The sequence below is a fragment of the Lutjanus erythropterus genome, chromosome 23 (assembly GCF_056507025.1).
Source record: "Lutjanus erythropterus isolate fLutEry1 chromosome 23, fLutEry1.hap2, whole genome shotgun sequence".
Lineage (NCBI taxonomy): Eukaryota > Metazoa > Chordata > Actinopteri > Lutjaniformes > Lutjanidae > Lutjanus > Lutjanus erythropterus.
In genome coordinates this window covers 13896716-13919931 of record NC_139339.1, presented here as the reverse complement: position 1 = coordinate 13919931, position 23216 = coordinate 13896716, and the positions used below count along the sequence as shown (strand labels likewise).

The window sequence follows — 23216 nt, the reverse complement described above, 5'->3', positions numbered from 1 at the left end:
TGGCTGCATCTAGAAGGGAATCCCAGACTTGCAGAAGATCTTGTGAGACTGACCAAACCATTATCTTTCCCGCTAAACCTATTCAGATCTTAACCACAGCATTGTTGCATTATATAACATAAATAGTTTGTACACCATGCACGATGAAGAAACACAGATCTTGCAAGTGTTTCAGAAATCTTGGGTTCCCTTGAAGACATAACCCAAAGGAACTTCCCAGTTTGCTGCTTCCTGTTTGCTGCTGGAGAGAACTATTTGAACATTAACACAAGAAGACCAACTTAATACAGCTTAGAGTTTTATGACCACCTCAGAGGTGATTCACTGGTAACATTTTGGCTTTTTTTTCCCGTGGCAGCTAAAGAGTTTGCCTTCGCACGACTGTTTTAATATAGCAAAGCTGTGTGATCAAAAAGTGGGGATGCAAATGCGGTTTGTCTAATAGAGAGGATTTAGCTGCTCAGTTTGCTCCATAGCCCAAGTACCTGTAAGCGTAGATTTCCCATTAAAAACATGAAAGTAGCAAAAAACTTTTTATTTGGACGACCAGCTTGCCTGAGAGCCTTACCTAAAAAATAATGTTCAAATTATGATACATCATCTTGCTGGGATTTATTTCTCAATAATGACCTGCTCACTGGCATTATCACACTTATTACATGGATACTCACCAAAATATATATACACTGCCTGGCCCAAAGAAAGTCACCACCTGGATTTAACTAAGCAAATAGGTAAGAGCCACCTTCCATTGGATAGTTACTGCAGTGATTAATATCTTTCAGCTGGAAACAAATTATTTAACCATAACTGATGCAGTGAGTAGCTTCTCATTTCTTAAACAACCATGTCAGAAGACATATCCTGTGGTCGTGGAAAACATGTTACTCTGTTTCAGAAGGGTCAAATTATTGGCCTGCGTCAAGCAAAAAAAAAAAACAGGAGATTGCTGAAACTACTAAAATTAGGTTAAGAACTGTCCAACGCATTATTAAAACCTGGAAGGAAAGTGGCGAACCATAATCTTCGAGGAAGAAATGTGGTCGGAAAAAAATCTTGAACGATCGTGATCAGAGATCACTTAAACGTTTGGTGACATCAAGTCATAAAAAATCAACAGTAGGACTCATGGCTATGTTTAATAGTGAAAGTAAGAGCATTTCCACACAGACAATGTGAAGAGAACTCAAGGGAAAGAAAACCACTTATCAGTGACGCTAATTGGGAAAAAAGGCTTCGGTTTGCTAGGAGCATAAAGATTGGACTCTGGAGCAATGGAAAAAGGTCATGTGGTCTAAAGAGTCTTGATTTACCCTGTTCCAGAGTGATGGTTGCATCAGGGTAAGAAGAGAGGCGGGTGAAGTGATGCTCCCATCATGCCTTGTGCCTACAGTACAAGCCTGTGGAGGCAGTGTTATGATCTGGGTTTGCTTCAGTTGCTCAGGTCGAGGTTCAGCAACATTATGTGCCCAAAAAATGAGGTCAGCTCACTACCTGAATATACTGAATGAGCAGGTTTTTCCATCAGTGGATTTTTTCTTCCCTGATGGCACGGGCATATTCCAAGATGACGATGCCAGGATTCAATCAAGCTGTGAAAGAGTGGTTCAGGGAGCATGAGATATCATTTTCACACATGGACTGGACACCACAGAGTCCAGACCTTAACCCCATTGAGAATCTTTGGGATGTGCTGGAGAAGACTTAACGCAGTGGCCCGACTTTCCAATCATCAATACAAGATCTTGGTGAAATAAATGTGACATTACATAAGCTTATCAAAACGATGCCGTGGACTGTCAAAGCTAATCTCAATATATTAAGTTTAAAATTATTTTATGGATTTATTACGAAATAGTGATCTGCTCACCGTACATTATCCTGCTTGTTACATAATATTCCACTATATTTTGAATTGTCACTGGTGCCTGAATTTTGTGTTTTTCTTTACACAGATAAAGACATTTCCACCATAAATTGACCTACATTATACCTACACTAAGTAGGTACTAAGAGACAGAATATTTCAGCCAGTGCTGCTTCAGTTATTACCATTATTTTTTTAACGCATCCCTTGCAAGTTTGTGGAAGTTAAATATTAAATTGCTGTAGTTCTCCTTTAAGTTTACTTTGTGGAGGTTTGCTACAAAAGTCTGTGAAAGATTAGGGAAAAGGAGACGGAAATCTGTATGAGAAAACACAACAGATCAGTCTCATTAATCACAATTCTTGTGGCCTCTGTAGCCTCAGTGTAGCTGAATTTTTTTTTGAGAGGGTGCACATAAGCTCCAGCCGAGCTTTCACGACACCCTGACAGAGCAGCTCAAATCCTGCTTCAGGGATCTGGACTTGATTACTTGGCAACTTGCGCTGATGATGGGCAAAAAAAAAAAACCCTCATCCAAAATGTTGCTTCTATTTAAAGATATCATCTGAGGAATTCCATCTTTATATGGTTATGCTGTTGTGGAAAAATATTTAGCAAAGAAAATACAGAAAAATGTTCAGTCTGCATCAAAACGACTGTCTCTGGGAACTGAGTATTTCAGGAAAAGATCCATGTGATCAAGTCAGTGTTCATTTCAGTGTAATCCTTCAATATGTGGCGCAAAGAGCTTCCTGATTAAACACTTTGAATAGACGCTTTATCTTCCTGAGCAGCTTAAGTTGTGAAACCTTTAAAATCCATACTGGAAAAAAAAACTTCTGTAGCAGAGTGTGTGATGTGGCTGCCAGATAGACACCTGAAATAGACATTACCGAAATCAAACACAAACGTGCTGCGCTGCTATATTAAGGCATTTTCATCTCTTAACATGTCCACCCTCAAAACCTCAGTACTCTCGGCTCACAGCGGCACATTGTGCAACAATAAGGGCCAGTCTGGAGAGCTATCAAACCTGTCTGAGGACAGCTTTCTTTTTCAGGCATGTTTATTTTCTCTTTGAAGTTCTATTGTGCTCTCTTAAAAATAAAGGTGCTGACTAGGACCATAAAGCGTTCTTCGTCTTGTCCTCAGAGGAGAACCCTTCTTCTACCCAGAACCCTTCATGAAGCATTACACTTAGAACCACCTGTGAAAGGTTTTACCCAGAACCCCCAATGAGAGGTTCTACAGAGAACCCTTCCATGGTGTAATGATTCTCCCCAGAACCAGAACCTTTCCACCTTCTAAGGGTTTATTTATATTTCAAGGGTTTTATATGGAACCAACCGAGGGGGTTCTGCTGTACCTTTTATATTCCAATCTAGAACAAACTCAGTGGGTTCTGCAGAGAACCCTTTTATGTTATTGTACAAAGAAGCCTTGAGGAACCCTTGACAAGGGAGTTTTTGCTGATTGCTGAAATCCTTGGGGGGGTTCTTTGAATTAACCCTTTTCCACTCTAAGTGTGCTAACAAGAACTAACTTGTTTTATCAAGAACCAGCAGCTTTATCTAGAGCCAACCTAGGGGGTTTCTACTGAACCTTTTTTCCCCAGGGGTTTTCACCCAGAACCAATCATGATTGTTCTACCGAGAACCTTTGTATATTCCAGTCTTTATCTAGAACACACTCAGAAGGTTCAGAGAGCGTGTTTATATTATGATACAAAGACACCTCGAAGAACCCTTGACAAAAGAGTTTAGTATTTCTGAAATCCTAAGGGGGTTCTTTGGCTGAAAAGAAACCCTCTTAGACAAACCCTTTCTTAATAAAAGGGTTCTTCAGAAGCCACAGGTTCTGGGTGGAACCTTAGCCCTTCAGGAAGAACCCTTATTTCTAAGAGTGTGGCTCTCATTGCTCACCGAGTTAAAAGCTTTAGAATTAAAATCGTAAAAAAAAAAAAAAAAAACACAAAGAAGAAGAAAATCTGTTCAGCTTTGGCCCCTCGTCCAGCTCCACTCGCCTGCAGTCTGTCAGAGCTCGAAGGCAGTTTGTGAATTTATTTTCTCATAATTAGTTTGGTAACAGCATATGCTCACCAGACACTCTCTGCTCTCTCTGCATGTGTATTCGTGTTCGCAGATGTTTAGATAGCAGAGATGTGGCAGAGATAACTGGTAAAACCTGATATTCCCCAATAGCTTTGCCCTAAAAACCACAGCAGCCAGCTCTGCTCCTGCCTCGCACTCACTCAGTGTATCTTGATTTATGTAATTGTAGACTGAGACATCTGTCAAAGGCATTGCATTTTAGAGAGCCAGAGCCTATCTCTGAAAATGTCATTATGCTCAGCCCGTCTGAATCTAACCATGCCAAGAAAACATTCGGACTTTGTACCAAGGTATTTTGAGAGGGACACAAACCACAGAAGGAGTTTGGTTGTGTAAACGTCGTGTTGTGACTTGTGAACCGGCGGAGGGCTGGGCCCCGGCGCTGGCTGTTCAGAAATAGTCGCGCTCGCGAGTTGTGTTCACTCTGTGGATTTTTTTTTTTTTTTTTTTTCGCTTTGCGGGGGCCTCGCGGCGAGCAGCTGAGCTGAGCTGAGTCTGAACATCCTGAACTCTGGCAGGGCACAGGCACGCAGCAAATGAGGCCACATTTACGGTCTTGATTGGGGTCGCGCTGGTTCCTGACCTTCTTAGACTCAGCCAGGGAGGAAAAAAAGTCAGCAGGAGGAATAGACGGAGTTAAAACAACACAATTCTCTGATTTTGTGACCTCCAAGATTTCCTCCATTAATAGCCGATCTCCTGAGAGACGCTCCCTCACACAAGTACACAAAACATATCCACAAATATGCATGTCTGCCTACACATCTACTACTTAAAGGGATAGTTCAGGTTGTCTCAAGTGGTGTTGTCGATCAGTGTATTATCCACAGTGGGTCCTGGTCGGCAGACATACCAGCACAGAACGTTAAATGTTCTGCTGTGGACAGTGTCAGAAGCAAAACCTGTTTTAGCCACCTAAAAAAAAATCAATATCAGTTTAAGTGTGCACCATATTTAGATATCAGACAGCCTTTTCTCCAGACCAGATGGGGCTAAAGCACACACATTCTGTACTCAAGTAGAAGTGCAGATACTTATGTACAAAAAGACTCTGGTAAAAGTAGAAGTAGTGATTCAACGTATTATTACTGGCTGCGTCTGTGCAAAGCTAACTGAACCTCAGCTTTTCTCCGCAGTCGAGTCTTGTTCTCTTGTCTATTTCGTCTTATTACATCTTTTAGATAATTTTTATCTTGTTGCAAAACGATGTAACGTAGGTTGGGATATAGTTAAAAATTTTCAGTACCTTGCCTTTAATACTGGTTCCAGAATAATACATTTTTTGACACAGAGTCCTTTTTAAGAAAAAGAAAATTACATTACACATTACAAAAGCTGTTAAAAGACCCGCTGGTCAAAACAAAACAATGATGTGAGTCTCTCAGCATCATGTTTTTCCTGCATACATCTATGTCGTGTAATAACACTGATGAGATTTACTCCTGGTATTGAAATTTTTGTCAATACTCAGTAGTTCTGAAGCAGTTTGACACCCAGTTCTATGTGTGACATGCACAGATGGATACACTGTTTAAAGGTTTAAATCTGTCTTGATGTTGGGAAGGCGGCGCACAGTGATGCAAAATAAAAATAATCAATAGTTCCCCTCAAATGCATTAAAACTAATGAGCATGTTTTGAAAATGTATGGAGTAGAGTAGTAAAGATATTTGTGTTATAATGTAGAGAGGAAAAGTAAAAAGCTGTCATAAAAATAAAGCACAGATACCTGAAAATTCTACTTAAACCAACTAGAGTGTGTAGTAAGTTAGACAGTTAAAAAAAAGCAGGACTAGATTTTTATTTAGATCATTTTTATTTTTGACATCATATTTTGTGGTTATTACAACAGAAACATTACCGCTTTTGGCCACAGGGGGCTCCAAAATCAACAAAATGTGACAGTTCCTTGTTAATAGCTTTAAAAAAGGTCCACCTGAAAGTTTATTCAAGTGAATGCTATGTATGTTTAGAATATTTCCACCAAAATAGTATTGCCATCAGACAGCCTTTTCCCAGCAGAAAACCACTGTTATATAAGCTAAATATTGCTCCCTCAAAACCAACCAGATTCCAGGGGTGAAACCAGTGATTTAACCTCGCAGAATACAGGAGTTGCTGGTTTACCGCTGCCTGAATCTGTTAGTTTGTTTGTGTTATTGTGTAGCCCAGAACCTCCCATATTCTCCGAGATAAAATTACTGAGTTCACGTACAGAGTTTGGTTGGTTTGGAGAGAGTGATGTCAGAAATGGCTGTCTGATGGCAAAGTAAAGCGGTCAAAATATTCTAATATAGTGTACAAGTGTAAACTGATTTAGATTTTTTTAGGTGGCTGAAATATCTTTTGCTCCTGACTCTGTCCACAGCAGTTCATTGTTTAGCTTCCCTGCTGGTGCTCCTCTTTGCTTCTGCAAACCGGGGGCGTGCTGACCATCATCTACTGTAGATTATACACTGACTATGGATGAGTACCTCATACAACCTTATTTTAAAAAAATCCCAACTATCCCTTTAATCTACACTCTGTGAACTTTGCTGCACAATGTACTGATACACTAAGTGCTCCGGTGAAGGATTGTTTTGTTCTGCCTCACACACACAGTATCTCAGTGTTTGCTCAGTATCTTGAATTGCATTTTGGAAAAACCTGTTTCAGCCATCAGTACTGCCATGAGGAAGCCACTCATCTGCATCTGTCCACATTCTAGACAAAACTGCATCCTTTAGAAATTAGACAGATTGTCCTTCAAGTGGAGCACACTGGTTCAAGCCCTCATGACTGCAAGCACCCGCCCTGCCGAAGTGTCCTTGAGCAGGACACTGACCCCCTCCCCGCCAGCTCCAGTAGCTCACACCCTGACCCCCTGACCTCCCTCCAGAGGAAGGGAAGCAAACTAAAAGACAATTCCCTACGGGGACCAGTAAAGTGTCACATTATCCTGCCCCCCCCCCCCCCAACCCTCTCCAAGTCTCCACTACAGTCTGCCGCTTGTCTGCCCCCACAGAAGCCGCCGCCGCTGCTGGGGCCACCGGGGGAGCTGCTGCTGCGTGGGGAGCTGCCGGAGGGCCAAGCGCTGCCTGCCAGAAGACCAAGGAGCACGATGTGGGGCAGCGGCAGCGAGTGGTGGACCTTTGGAAGGACGGCAAGTCAGAGGGCGCCATCGGGCAGGAGCTGAGGATGCCCAAATCCACGGTGCACAGCATCATCGTCAAGTACCGGCTCAGCAACACGGTGGAGAACCTGCCACGCAACGGGCGACCAAAGAAACCCTGAGTGGAGGAGGAGAAAGCATCCTGGAATGTAACAAAGAGACGGTGGAAACTGAAAAGGAGAGATGAAAAGGACAGAGCACTTTGACACTGCTGGAATGTGAGGAATATAAAGGGAAAAGTGAAGCTCGCAGGTGGATTGAATAAGGACATGAAAAGTGAAAAGAAATGTCGGCACTTTGATCCAAGAAAACAAGCAATTAACTGCAGTGAGAAACGAGGAGAGACGTCCAAAATAAGAAGGGAGAGGTGAAAAGCGGGCCCTAATGATGCGTGGGGTCGGGGAAATGAGGCAGAGAGACCGAAAAAAGGAGAGATGAACTGTCTGGAACAAACAAATCCTCAAGTTAAGAGAAAAGACGCTACTGAAAAACAGCCCAAAAATCTGACTTTGTGGGGGAAAGATGTCTGGAGGGAAAAGAAGACAGTATGTTAATGCAATCACAGGTTTTCAGGAATTCAGATATGAAGGCCTGAAAATGCAACAAAGGAGGGATTTTTTTTTAGTTTTTATAACTCCTCAGACGGATTTCTCGAGGCTTCTTTTTCTGTTTTCTCCCTCTGCGGCGAAAAAGATTTCCCCCCGGATCAATTCTTCATCCGCTGGCTGACTGAACAAGCCTGTCCCCTTGCTCTGACCCTGCACTCCCTCATTCCTCCACAGACCTGCACTCCTCTGTCTCTCTTTCTCCGTCTCACACACACATACACACACACATATATAAATATATATACACACACACTGTAGACCTCACACACAACCTAGAAACCTGCAAAGAACTTAATTTATCTGCCAAGTACAGACAGATGAAGCTCGAAATAGAAAGGGAAGAACTGGACTCAGATAATTGGGCAAAAAAGAAAAGAAAAAAAGAGTTTTCTAAGTATAAAACACTACTTCCCATGGACTCTTTTGCCCTAGCATTCCTGAGTCCAACCAAGCAGAGACCATAGATATAAAAAAAACCTGCCTTTGTCCAACAATCAGTAGCAACATTGCTCTGACTCAATCTGATTGAGACGTACTGTATTACAATGCATATTTACTAATTTGCACCTTTTTTGTGGGGGTCGCTTGAAGGGGAATATCACTCCATTTTGTGTTTTTTAAGCCTCATCACAGCCAAAAAATCAGTATTTATGAGCAGCTCTTACCCAAAGCGACGTTTCCCTCCTTTAAGTTTCTTTATTGTGACAGCGTGATGGATTCCACGCTGGAAAATGTCCCCCGATCCCCGGGAAAATAAAACACTCTGGACTGTGTCATCGTTTTTCCAGCTCGGCGTGTGTGCAGTAGAGCTGTACATCAGTGTGACATCCCAGACTAAAGAGCGGGACACACTCCTCTGCCTCCTTTCTGGAAAGGAAATGAGGTGAACAGTTACACAGGCCAAACTTTTATACTTACAGTATGAGTATTTTTAAGCTAAAATTGAGTGGTATTTCCCTTTTAGCTCGAAGAATGTAAAGTGTGGCAGTGGTGCGGCCTGCAATGAGAACTAGACTGTATGTGTGTGAATGTGTTTGTGTGTGTTGTAGCACTACTGCCATTTTTATCAAAACCAGGTATTGTTTAAAAATGTCAATATTGGTGCCAAAATGATACCTGAGCTCCTTCACTAATTCCAATTAGGGACGCAGCTATCAATCATTTTCATTATCAATTAGTCAATTAGTTGTTTTGTCTATAAAATGTAAGATAATGGTGAAAAGTGTTGATCACTGTTTCCCAAAGCAACATCCTCAAATGTCTTGATAAGTTTACTATAATTTAGGACTAAAGAAACCATAAAATATTCATATTGGAGAAGTTAACATCAGAGAATTTCACTCAAAACTATTGATTGTTAAAATAGTTGACAGTTGATTTGACAGTTAACAACTAATCAAATAATCGTTGCAGCTCTAATTCCAATAGAAAACTTGGAGGAGGATAAAAATGTTTGTATTTCACAGAATAAGCTAAACTTCTCAGATGTTTAATTTTGTCTTGTTCAAATCAAACGTGCAAGAATTTTGCCTAAATATGAAAGTCGAAAATGAGAAAAAGTATGAGTTAAAGCTGTACTTCTATAATATTTTATCAATATTTTTATATTAATGTAAGTAATGCGAAAAGAGTCACTCACTGGCAGTGTTTCCATCAATGTATTTTCATGTGAAAGTATCTCATTAGAAAAGGTTGATGGAAACAGCAAAATTCAAAAAAACATCCTCAATTTGGCAAAAAAAAGGGCTTTCATTACTAAAACTGGAAACAATTAGAGAGCTAAGAGCTTAAGAGCAGCCCTTCATGTCGGCAGTGACACTGTGAAGTCATGACAAGACTACATCTTGCCATCTTGTTGCGGCCTCTTCTTCTGCAACGAGACAATGTTTGTGCAGCTGGAGAATTGATGCCACCGACTGCTTAGCTTGCTGAGCCAACTTCTAATAATTGCGTAATGGTAGTGGATAGAAACAAGCATTCACACGCATTTTGTTTTGCTGATTCAATAAAAAAAATAGCAATACATTTGGATGAAACTCATAGTAATAAACCCAATAACAATTATGCAGTTCATCTCACTTTTGAAGAACATTTTAGTTTTTTTTTTTTTTTTTTTTTTTTTTTTTTTTTGGCAGACCCACCACTCGCATCTATATCATTACTAGCTGCAGGCAGCTGTTTTCAGTGAAAACCCTCTGATAAACCCACTGCTCAGGACCAAAAACAGAGTTCAGCGACTACTTGATGAACAAAACTAATCATTTAGCAGCTAAAGACCCAGATAATTTCCTTAAGCATTGGTGGTGGAGACCAAAACAGAGCTAAAAGAAGCAAATATTGTACTTGCACTCATTTATTGGACAGAGACAGAACTCTAAAGGAATGCTAAACTGTTTTCTGAGATGTTATCAACTTCACAAGGTGACTTTAAAATGTTGTGCTTCCCCCAAGTGCTGAAAAAAATCAGTTAATACAGGTTTAAATCAGGAATTTTATCTAATTTTATCTAATTTTATCAAAGAATAAATAACCAAGACTAAGTATGTGAGCCAGCATTTTTTAACAACTTTCAATACAGTTTCAATACTCAGATTTTAGATTTCCCAACCTTGAAAGCAAACACAACAAACATGCACACACACAGAGGAGTACAGACATGCATACAAATTACTTACTTTAATAGGGAGAACCTTGATTCATGATTTTACCTCCAAACTCTTGCAACACATGGATTTATGAAACTCTTTTCAAGTCTCAGTTGGACAGGCTCTTAATGCTAAAATCAAGCCTGTGCTTTTTTAGTTCCTGAACAGTTGACAGTTCAGACACAGAAGGTTGTTTCTGATGAAAGGTTTTGGCATAGATGCACTCACGCAAAGCTTTTCAGCAAGCAAAAATGCTGTGTTTCCTGCCAAGATGGCAGCGTTCACTTCTATCAGATAGTAGGCAGGACCTACAGGGGAGAGACGCAGGCTGTCATGTCGGCCAGGAATGTTTTTTATTGCCTTTCTGGACTTGAGATGCTCCATCCAGTGCAGTCCCAGACTTTCAGGCCTAGGAGATGAATAAAATGGTTCAAGTTTTCAGAATCCTTGGATTTATCATATTTTCACTGTATCTACAGTTATCACTGCCTAATTTGGGACAAGAAATGTTTATGTATCTAATGATATCTGCTGCTACTGTGAAGCTGCAGGCAGGCTGAACAGAACAAGGAATCAGTATGAAGAAAGGGATAAAGAATGAGGATGATGGGCAGAGGTGAAGTGTTGCAGAGCGAATACGGTCGCAGAGGGAATCTGTTATCTGGTGTAATACAAGTGCTTCAATGAATTCCTCCTCCTGTTTTATCTTCTTTTCTTTTTTTTTTTTTTACCTCAACTCATATTGAAGTTCTGTTAGGTCAATACTGATATCAGTAATGATAATTCTCAAGAGGGTGCTACTGGTGCTAACAGCAACTGTGGTTTGTCCAAACAAAGCAGCATTTTGAGAGTATGTAGCTTCTGTGTCAGAGTGTATTTTCTGAGTGCAACAGTGTAGGCGGGCAGGAAAAAATGTTGGGAGATATTTGGTTTGATTGTTGAGAAGTGGACATGTCATAACCCAACGTACTGTGCTGTTTCTAGCTCGCTAGCTAATGAATCGTACCTCTGCGCAGCCACCTCTTACCTCTAATACCTCATCCATGAACGTGATTACTGCCTGAGCTGTGTCAGATAGAATTTCATCAGCTATTTTTATCAGTGGTTTAAAAGAAAACAACTCCCACAATCCCTTGCTACTTCATGTCACAACGTGAAGGAGACCCCTTTACATGTGGAGCATTTAAATACGGGCACAAAATGAGATGGGGTGTGATGTAAAACGATTAAAAACACGTTGAGCAGTCAGAAATACATCAGAAGACCTGGTGTATCTGTTTGCAGTGCAGCCAAACAAACTCATGTTGTTTTAATAAAGAAGTCGGTCAATAACAAAACTGATCTGCCCTTTTAAACAATGCTGAAAATAGCCATGTCATGATGTTGTTATGAGGCTGATATCAGTGAGATTAAATTAAAAACAGTCACACATTTTACATGCTGCGCTGTTTCCTGTGAATCCCCCATGCATAGGTAGCAGGGTTGAGCAAGGATAATGCACTTTTTACAACTATGAGTATCGTCAGAGTTAAATGCTTGAGTATCTAGTCACCTTGGCTTGTACTGCATATGTTGTGTTCATCGATTCATTGGACGTTATTTATTCCATTTCCCCAGCAGTTCTCTTACACTTTGTATCAAAAACATTGATCTGAAGCTCAGTTCTCAGTCTGCTCTGTAGTTTTCCTATAAGCCATGGTTTTTCAACAGGGGGTTCATGACCCCTAGGGGGATCTCTATCAGGTCTCTCTATCAGCGAAGTGGTCCATGGGCTGAAAAGACCCATGCATAAACAATAAACATAGCAACTTGTATTTAATTTTACTTAGCTTCAAATCAATTTTAGGCTTAAATGAACATCTTCCAGTTAGCCACGCCCACTGTAGTTAAGCTCCACACATTCCAAGTACAGATGTGGATACAGATGATATAGTTGGCTGAACAGACGCAGATAATAATGCACTCGTTTGTCCCTAGTTGGTAGGTAATTTAAATCCAGCATGGGAAGAGTGGCTCCACCACTAACAATATAAACTACTATATAGAAAGTTTATTGAATGTACACTCAATGGCTATTGCTGAAAAAATACAGGCAATAAACAGAATCAAAAGTGGGATTTTCAGGTCAAGTGGGTCATACATCTACTTGTCCAAAGTCAATTTTTATTTGTACTTATAGTTATTCAATCTAGTGCTCCAAGGTCTATAAAATGTCAGAAAGCAATAAAAAATATTCATCCCAGTTTTTAAAAATCCAAGGTTATGTCTTTAAATATCTTGTTTTGTCAGTCTAAAACCCAAAGATATTCACTTTAATGTGATTACAAACAAAAGAAAGCAGAAAATCTCTATATTTGAGAGTCTGAAAACAGTCTGCAGTGTTGCATGAAATATTATATTAACCATTATCAAATCAATCAATTATCAAAATAGTTTCATTCTTTTTTTTTCACCACTTACCCATTTGGGCAAGTAAATCTGGCAACTCATTTGCATTTTACTTTCCGCGGGCAATCCTAACTGATGAGCCCTGGGTTTGATTTAATGAAAATCTCAAGTATTTTACCCTTAAAAAACTTACAAATTTGTAAATGCACAAAACAAGCATTGTCAGTAAGGATGCTTTAAGTTTAGTTTTTTTTTAATAATGACCTTAGAACTGAACTGAGCGGGACATTTTACAGCTGAAGAACGTACTTGTCAGCACTCTCTGGTGGACAAAGATTTTAATGGTGTGACACTGATTCTAAATGACCTAAAATACATCTTTGGCATTCTTCTGCTGCAGTTTCTTGATATTTTGGCCGTGCCGACGTATCCGTGAAGCTCCATGTTTTTTTGTCCTCATACCTTCCAGAGCGCTATACTGTGTTTTCCTTCTCTCTCTCTTTCTTTAATCATCTTTCTCTTCCACGTTTCAGTCTTCGGTTTCTGCATCTTTTTTTCTCTGTGCACCCATAATACCTCTTGTTCTTTCACCCAGTCTTTACCTCGATTTGTTTTGCTCCTTATCAGATCTTGTCTGCCCCCCCCTCGCACAACCACACACACACTCGTACACACTCTTTAACTCTGTCTCTTTTATTTTTCTCTCCATCCCCTCTGTTGGCCTCCACTGGCGAATTGCCATACGTTTTCCCATAAGTGGTCCCCCCGCTGGTTCTAGACACAGACACACACAGTTAACCCCCCCCTCACAAATGTCTTCAGCTCAATACACTCCTTATCACATCTTTGATCTGCACAGGGGTGTTATGACAGTTTATCTTTCCCTGTGGCGCGAGTGAGAGAAGTGCGCTGTTAGTCTATTCCTGGCTTTTGTTTTGAAAGGAGCGCTAAACTCGCCATTCCACTCCCTGAGCAGATTCATGATAGCACACAAATGTGGGAAGCACACATCCCTTTGCTGGCCAGCTGTGCAGTCGTGTAGAAAGATGTTAATTTTCATGCATGTGTGCGCTTGTGTGTGTCTGTGACCTCGTTTGCCTGTGTGTGCATGTGTGTGTCTGTGTGTGTGTGTGTGTGTGTTGACTCATTGCCGGCCTCACTCTCTGCAGTTTTATGCATTCTGGGGTTGTATCATTATTGTAAACATGATACTGCATATGTATTATGATATATTGACGTACTGTATAATGCAAGTTCACTCATTAAAGAGTATCAAAGTATTATCAGTCAGTTTGTTTTCTTATTCATGGCAAATCATTATTTTAAAGGTGTTATTTGTAATATTTTTAGTTGCATTATCATAAAAGTACACGAGCGAGATGATTGGCAGGTTCCCTCTCTGCACCAGAGATGTTTTCAGTGCCGAGGCCAGACGAAAATTAAGGCCATATTTCCCCTGAACTTTGATTGATGTTGCAAAAGAGGATGTTGCGTCTCTTATGATTTCCTGAAGAGAATAGAACTATATCGGGATCAGGTTTATCGCCAAGTAGGTTTTCATATGTGAGGGTTTGCCTTTGTGTTTTGGTGCATAACATTAAATACACCAAGCAGAAAAATATAACAAAAGTTAAATTAAAAAAGGAAGTACTGCAAGTCAAGAGGCATAAATATAAAACTGACAACAAAAATATAGAAAAATACTCTTAAGAATATGTGCAATGTGTTTTTTAATGAAAGAGCTGTTCAGTTTTATGCAGGATTGTGCAAAGGATTCCCCAGGGGATGTGCAAAAGTTCAGAGTGAATATAAGAATATTTCAAAAGCACAAGATAGTTATCCAAAAATGATGCAGCCCAAGAAAAGATCTGCATTAATGTAACGCAGTGAGTCGGAAAGCAAAAAAATACCTTGTCAATTTCCATTGACAATAGATAGAGCTAATAGTTTTTATTGGGTTTCACACAAAAAAAGGTTTTTTTAAAGGAGTTGGCTGGTTTGGACACATTTTCTCCTAAGTTCTTTCCAGTAAGAGAGAGAAATGATGCACCAGTCGCTGTAAGTGATTAAGAATTTAAATTTTCAGTCAGATTTTTTTCACCATTTTGTAAAATATTCAAAGTAAACACAGATACTATCAATACTCACATTAGGATAAGATAAGATAAGAATGAGAACATGGAGAACTAAAATCACCTCTAACCCCTCTGTAATAATAAAAGTGACTGTTACACTATTTCTTCATAATTAAGTCAGTTATTATATGATTCATTGATGTTGAAAATGTTTGACACTTTGAATAACATGAAACAATGTGGCCTAACGTTGGCCAAGCTGTGAAAATCAGGCTACACCGGTGCTACACTGAGTGTAAAACAAATGTTAACTGTTATGGAAACTATAACTTAAAAGTCATTAAGATTGGAGGTTAAGTTAACGTTACTGTGGAGTTGACAAACGTACACGTCACATGACATGGTGCAATAGAGACTGGGGTCTGGGCTAATGGTCTGTCCAAAGTTGGCTGATGCTTAAAGGAGAAATCTGTAATATATTTACTGTTATAAATCATAAAATGACCACAATATGTCAGCAGAGATCAAGGAAACATGATGAGTTGAAGTATTCGCTTCTCTGGCAACAACGCTAAAACAGCATGTTCTTCTTTGAAATTTCCATTCTGGCCCGGGACGTCTGTTTTTATTAGCACGTTTCCCGTTCAAGTCATTGCTGAGGATAAGCAAGTCACAAGTCAAATCATACAAAATTCTAATTTTTTAAGTTGCAGTCAACTTACACCTTATAAATATTACTCTGTTTTGACAATCAACAACAAGCCTCCAAACTGAACGACACAGAGTTGCACATTTGGCGCACACTACACTAGAAATCACCCAATCATGTTTCAAAAACAAAACATTACTATCAGTATCTAAGTCCTTTCGAGCCATTTGTCTTAAGTCAAGTTTCAACTCATGTATACCAGGTCAAAGTCAAGTCAAGGCTTTTACGAGTGTTGGTCAAACAAGTCCTCAAGTCTGACTCAAGTGACTGAAGTCCTTCACTTCTGAATGTTGCAGGGACTGTAGTAAATACAAACGCAGATCCCACTTTTCTGAGTACATACAAAAGTTAACTCAGATTTCATGCATGTGGCGCTGTACTCTTTATACTATGACAAATTAGATTAAAAAAGTAAAATATCACTTTGCTTACAGGACTGCAGTATATCACAATGTAGTGAATCGTAACCCCTGTATCACGATATCGTATGACCAGATTCTTGCCAATACAGAGCCTTAATGTTTAATGAAAAGTTGTCTTCATTTGTGTGTTTTCATTTGTGTGTTCCTGTGTGTGTAAGAACGGAGTTTTTCAGTTTCTGTCGAGTTACAGATCTGAACTGTGGCGTCTCTTCTCTCTCCCTGCAGTGTTGAACGGGCCTCCCATGTCTGTAAAGAAGGAGCGGGAAGCAGAGCTGCTAGTCAACCGGCGGGAGCAGCGCAGTGGAGAGGTCATCTGTATCGACGACTAGACTACACGCACACATACACACGTTCTCACACTCACACTCACTCACACACACACGCACACACACACACACTGAAACCCATCTGCTGCAAAGATATATTCAGTTTCTCTCCAAGAAGTTTTCTAAAACTTTACTCTGCTGACTGGTACTCCCCGGAAAACTACAATCTCACACACACACACACACACAAACACACACACACACACACCCTGCAGTACAGTCCGTATTGTCTCATAACTTCTTGTGACCTTTTCTTGTCTGCCTCAAACCATGATACTCCTCATAACAGGCCTCTTCACACAGGCCTCCTCCTCCTCCTCCTCCTCCTCCTCCTCCTCCTCCTCTCGGGATGCTTCTAACCTCATCTACACACACACGCACACACACACGCACACTCGCGCACACACAACGCTCAACCCACCTCAATCCTAGAAACCTTTAGATCTCTCAGTAGACCATGTAACCTTCCTCCTCCTCCTTAAACTCTCGACAGGAAGCTGCATGTGAAAATCATTTCTACCGCCGCACTCCACATCCCCTGAAGCATGCTCTAATCACAATAATGCTGTCTCGTGGAAAGGAAAAAAAAAATGGTGTCAAGCTGTGCCTACAGTTGTTTTAATACTGTTTCTAATTCTCCCAGAGAGGCTCAACCTCATGATTTCTCAGTCCGAGCAGCTCCAAGCACAGCTCCAGCTTCTTTTTTTTTTTTTCATTCAATGGTACATGTTCACATAAACACGCGCAGCAGCAAGGTATGATATGATAATTATATTCAGGACTCGTTCGACCACATTAAAGGGGTAGTTTGGTTTATTTGAAGTGGAGTTTTGTGAGGTTATGATTGATTACCTACAGTAGATGAAGGCAGAGGAGTACCAGCACGCAAGCTAAGCAATGCACTGACAAAAAAAAAAAAAAATCTGTATCACTTTAAGAGCATGTTATATTTGGACCACTGTCACTGCTTTACCTCGCCATCAGACAGCCTTTTCCAACAGCAAACCCCCGTTGTGTAAATCAAATGTCGCTCTCTCCAAAGCTACCAAACTCCACCACGATTTTTGTAATCATTGCCGTAATTGACTGGATCACAAAAAAATTTAATCCGAATACTTTTTGGACTATTTCATTTTACTGAAAATATTATTTTCTATCTTTAAGCAGAATTTTTTTGTGCAGCAGCTGTCAGAGAAAGGACCTATGTCAAATGTGCTTATGATAAAACGCAAACGTAAAATATTAAAAATAAACATAAAATAAAATAAATTCTTGTTTTAAAATTGCTGTATTTTAAAGACGTAATCAACAAAATGTAACTATAATATAATACCACATTTTCACATGTTATCTGGCCTGCCATAGTTACTTAGTTTTTGTAATGGGATTACTGTAATCCAGTTAACTCCCAGCCTTGTTTATACCTGGCTTGATCATTCACCCCATCTATCGAGGCCTCTGCAGTGGCCGTGAGTTCAACTCCCACCTTTGGCCCTTTGCTGCATGTTGTTCCCCCACCCTCTCTCCCCATTTCCTGTCACATCTTCAGCTGTCCTTTAAATTGAAGGCCTAAAAGCCCCAAAAAAGCTTTGAAAAAAGCGCAGAAGTCACAACTCCCATGTTCTGCGAGGTAAAATCATTGAGGAGTTTGGTTGGTTTTGAGAGAATGATATTTAGCTTATATAGCAGTGATTTCCTGTTGGAAAAAGGATGTCTGACTGAAAAATTAAGTGGTGAAAATATTCTAAATATAGCATACACTTAAAATGATATCAATGATTTAGGTGGATGTGTCCTTAAGTGGCTAAAATATATTTTGCTGTTGACCCTGTCCACACCAGTTCACTGCTTAGCTTCAGCGCTGGTACTCCTCTCGTCGACCTCCATCTCCTGTAGTTAATACACTGAATAGCGATAAGAACCTCACACACCACCACTTCAAATAATCTGAACTATCCCTTTAAGTATTTGCCGCCATGATCCCATCCCGCTTCCCTAGTTCTAGTCTATGTACAGAGCTTTGAGGTATTTTGGGGGGTTTGTTCCAGAAAAGGCCTCGCAACGATGCTATTTTTCAGAAACCTCCTATGAATGTTTATAACCTTTCATAAGCAAGTCAGTGTTATTAAAACCTATCGATCACCCTGAACACTCCTCTTGAGTCCTTCCCCTCTCCTCCCTTTTCTTCTCTCTCAATCATTTTTTCCCCCCCAAGTTTCTGTTACTTTCTACAAACTCCTGTGATATACTTTGCATATTTAAACAGCTCATTCGTGTTCTCTTGTGTTTCTACTCTCGCGATTTATGAGTAATTGTTGTCGTCGATGTTGCTGTTGTTCTCGCTGTCGCTATTTGAGAAAGAGCTTCTACCAAAAGAGACATTTTTTTGTAACTATGAATAAAACGATACAGTATGTGCGACACACGATGCACCTCTTCGCCATGTTTGTCCATATAATTACAAGAGAGCGCAAAACGAAGAAGTTGAGCTAACTTCAGAGGTAGATATATTACAAGAAAACTAATTTTTCTTGCTTACGTTTTAGATTTGGGGCTTGCAAATGACATATGCATATATAGAAAATAGGCCATATGTAACCCTAAATGCTTCTCTGAGCAAAACGAAAACATATACTATCTAACCCCAGTAAAAATACACGGTTGTTATCTGGAAAATCAGAGGCTGGAAATTCATTTTATATAACGCATCATTTAAAAACGCCTTAATAAACATAGCTGAACAAATGTAAAGTCATCAAACTGAATTAAGAACCTGATGTCAACCTGTAAATCCTAGTCAGAGTCTGATTTAAGTTAAAAATTAAAATAAATAGCTTCTGTAGACGTTAATTTATCCCATAAATCCCGGACATTTTACACCGATCTTCCCAGGAAATAGTCCATTTTACAAATTATGTTTCATACATAGATTTTGCAACCCTGGACTAAAATGTTGTGTCAAAAACAAGCACTTAGTTCTTTTTCCACTTTTTCTTTGTCCTTGCTCCAGATTTTTGTGTTAATTTCTGGGTATCTTGTGTCACTGTGTATGTAGTGGTGCCGATCAAATGATGAGTGGCAGTGAAACATGTCAATGATGACGCATCTCCTTTTTTTTTCTTTCTTTATTTTTTTTTTGTTTGTAATAAAACTGAATGAAATGATAAAATGTACTGTGTGGGTTTTTCGAGAGCGTGTTTTGTATTTCACACACATTGTTTTAAACATGCATGCTAGTGGTGTGGCTCATTGTCAGTTGGTCCACCACTTTGGTCCAGACTGAAATATCTCAGCAACTGTTGGACGGATTGATGTGAAAAACACTTGTGGTTTTGAGTAGAATGTGTCAACAACTTTGTGATGGATAGTCATGAAATTTGTTACAGATATCAAGTTTTCTGCAGACAAAATCACATCCACAAAAGTATGTGCAAGAGGTATGACTGCAGCTTACAGGAAACCTGGACCAGCGCTTGTTATTTACAGGTTCTTGATGGCTGTGGGAAATTTATTTGATGATTTGATGATGATTTTGATGATTTACTGGTATGTTAACTAGACAGAATAACCACTAACGTTACCTACACAGAACACCTGCTAATGTTCCCTTCACAGAACAACCACTAGCATGAACAACACAGAGTAACTGCTAACGTTTGCTACACAGAAATCCAGATAGCTAGCTGTCAATACTACTACAACAACTACTATTACTACTACTGAAAATGGTAACATTAGACATCCTAAGCTACTATACTTGACCAAGAAGGGCTGTATAGCTGCAGCAGAAAACTTTCTCATATGTAAGAATTTCATTGTGCTCTTATCTTCTTTGAAATGTTGCGTCGTCTTATTGTAAAATCTCCTTAAAAATATTCAGCATCTCTGTGCAAATACCACCTATCTATAGATATGTAGTAAATCTATGGTCTATTTATGGCTCTGTTTCGCACCCTTTTCCTTTTATGGCAGCTGGGTGGCCACTTGACTGATGAAAAGGCAGATTGAGAGCCATAATAATATTTAAGCCTCAGCTTCGTTCCAGAAATTATAGAATAAAATCTTCTTTGTCCTATTCCTACTTAATATTCAGCTTAATATGAATCAGTAACAAGTTTTAAACTAAACGTTTATGATCACAAGTGTAAATCAAAGTCTGAAACAACCTGTAAATGTAACATTTGTGAAGCTAAAAAAACCTATTGGAATCATGGCTCTTCTGAAAAAAAAAGTGTGGTCTATTTATCTTTGGTTGATAAATGAAGGTAAATAAAACATAACCTCTCTCACAGTCATCTTCAGAGACTAAAAATGGTCGTCGATCTGCTGTGACGGCTGTGGATGCTGCGTAAGATGTCGACGTGGGGGGGCTGTGAGTGGTGCAGTGAGTCAGTGTCTCCTCTACACAGGCCTTTATCACACTTTCTACAGTCTCCCACACACACACAGACACACACACAGACATACGCACACAACAACAACAACCTTGAGGAGCAGATGGTTAGTGATTCATGATGACTAAAGGTGAGGAGTCATCCTGCTGTGTTATTCAAAGCAGATTGATGCCACACAGTTCACTATTTACTGTTATCTCAGCTTTATGATTCCCACTGGACTCCCATTACTTGCAGTCTGACAGGCTCATTATAGATAATATACTGACTGTGTTGGGTGAATACTCCTCTGTACTGTACATTCATTTTACACTCATGTTTCTGACACTTTATGACATTTATAATGTGGAGAAACTTGTAGGCAGTGCTTAGGTCAACGATGAATGTAGTTAAATATCAGATATTTTAAGTGATATTGTTTCATATGTGCTACAATTAAACCAAGACCTCATAAATTCACCCACATTATGTCATAATGACTCTTCAGATGCTTTGAATTGGTTGTTTTTTTTGCAATGTAATAAGTATAGAACTAACATTATGAGTATTGCAACAATTGAACATTAAATTTTCTGATTTCTGTAATAAAATCAAGGGCAAAGTCACATTTAAACCAATATTGATAAATATAAACATCATTATGTTTCCTTTGTTTGTCTGGATTAATTACAGTGGTGATTCTTGAATCTCTAAAGATGGATAAATGGATGAGATTTTTTTTTGTGTGTGTTTTAAGATGATTTTCTTCTCCAAATTTTGCTTTTTTTTTTTTTTTACCCTTTTGGTAAACACTGATTACTTTCAGCTTTCTACAGCCTCTAGAAATCCTTGTAATGCTGCAAATTCAGAGGGAAAAATCAAGCCTTTGTTGAACTGTCTGCAACTCATTCCTACACTACCCACACATGACCTCTGATGAAAGGTCACAAGCCAAATATGAACTACAGTATGACCAGTTAAAGTGTGTGGTCAGATGACAGGAGGTGTTGTAACTGTAAGTGCGATGAGTTTGAGTTGGTAATTTTATTAATTTTATGAAACGCAGACATTCTTTGCATTCTTGTGTGTGTGCTCATTTTTTACTTGTGTATTGTTCATGTAAGGGTTATTACTTTTCACAAGCTAACCATGTTATTTAATGGCATTGTTACGTGCCACACTGTCTGTGTGGTGTTGTGATCTCCTGTGCCCAGGTTCTGCCCTTCCCCCCTTGCAGTGATTGGCATCAGGTGCAGCTGCTCTGCAATCAGGACCTGGTGTTTAAAAACCTGGAGAGTGCAGCCGATCAGGGCCAGTGGGCCATTCGGCAGACTACAGTCTGCTAGTCTGTAGACTAATCCTGCAGCTACTTGTGGTGGTTGATACGTGCTTTGCTAGCGCTCTCAGCTAGTGAAGTCACTTGTCTTTGTGTTTCCTGTGCCTTGTTTGCCTTCATGGTTGGCAAGGGCACTCGTTTGGGCGCCCCCATGTGCTTTGCTAGTCCCGCCAGCTAGCAAAGGCAATCGTTGTTTTCTGTGCTGTGTTTTTGTTAGCCTCCCTGGCTAGCATGGACACTTGTTGTCTTTTGTGTTGTGCGTGTGTTTTCATTTAGTAGGTTGAGTTAAACCTTTTGTTAGTTTAATTAGTTTATACAGAGGCTGTGGCTGCTGTGTTTCTACAGAAGCCCTGAATTGACAAACCTAAAAGCAGCTATGGATACGGCCTTTTGCAACAACCATAGATAATACTGCAATATGTAACTTTTAAAAGTGAACAATAATTTTTTTATTTCATTTTGTACACTCATTTCCCAATACAGAGGCGAATTCTATGCCCTAAAAAAATCCTTTAAAAACCTCTATCAAAGCGACCCTTAGTTTTAGTGTGACACATCAAAGGCCCGAATTGATTGACGCCTTTTTTCCCACCCGCACTCTGGGAAATCTGCCTCCGACTGGCTAGAACTTGTTGCCTCAGTTGATTAGGTTAATTTTGGAGGCTATTTTACATGGCTATGAATACAGGTGTGCTTTGAGATTTTGGCTTGCTCTTTGGTAGACCTGGGGCGAACCACTGTGCTAATACAGTATCACTATAAAAGCCCATTTATGCTCCCTTTATGTACGAAAACAGACATGTATGTTTTAAACAATATAACTGTCACCGCCCACATCCTTTCACGCATCCTTTACAGTGGCATGGTTGTAAAGCAATACGTCCATCAGAGGGCGCCTCTTGAGAAAACAGCAGAGCCTGCAAGCTGTTTTGACTAATGTAGTATCATTTATAGATTCAACAAATATGGAGTAATATAAGCATTCACTTGGGTCGATGCTTGTGTCTGCCTGATGAATGGTAATACCATTATTTACTTCCCTTTAACTTTTAGCTCTGTTTTGGCCTCCACCAGCTCCTGGGGGAAGTTTCTGGCCCATTAACTGCTAAATGTTCCACTTTGTTCACCAGCTGCTTGCTAATTTTGCCAGTCTGCCATTTGTTGCTGGTCAAGTAGCGTACAGTGGGTTTATCACAGCTTTTT

The 23216-nt window shown here is 39.7% G+C and overlaps 1 protein-coding gene across 3 annotated transcripts in view; it reads left to right on the top strand.

The window, feature by feature from the left end:
• Positions 1-16625, top strand: part of chd3 (chromodomain helicase DNA binding protein 3) — a 60776-nt gene extending 44151 nt beyond the window's left edge. For 2 of the 3 annotated variants that reach the window (XM_084712395.1, XM_084712394.1), the window contains exon 40: positions 16204-16625. In XM_084712395.1, the coding sequence (XP_084568521.1) occupies positions 16204-16307 (104 nt within the window). In that variant the 3' untranslated portion in view covers positions 16308-16625. Of the gene's footprint in view, positions 1-6984; positions 7960-16203 lie in introns of those variants that run through there. The other variant, XM_084712396.1, reaches the window with a different exon arrangement.
• Positions 16626-23216: the final 6591 nt, after the last annotated feature.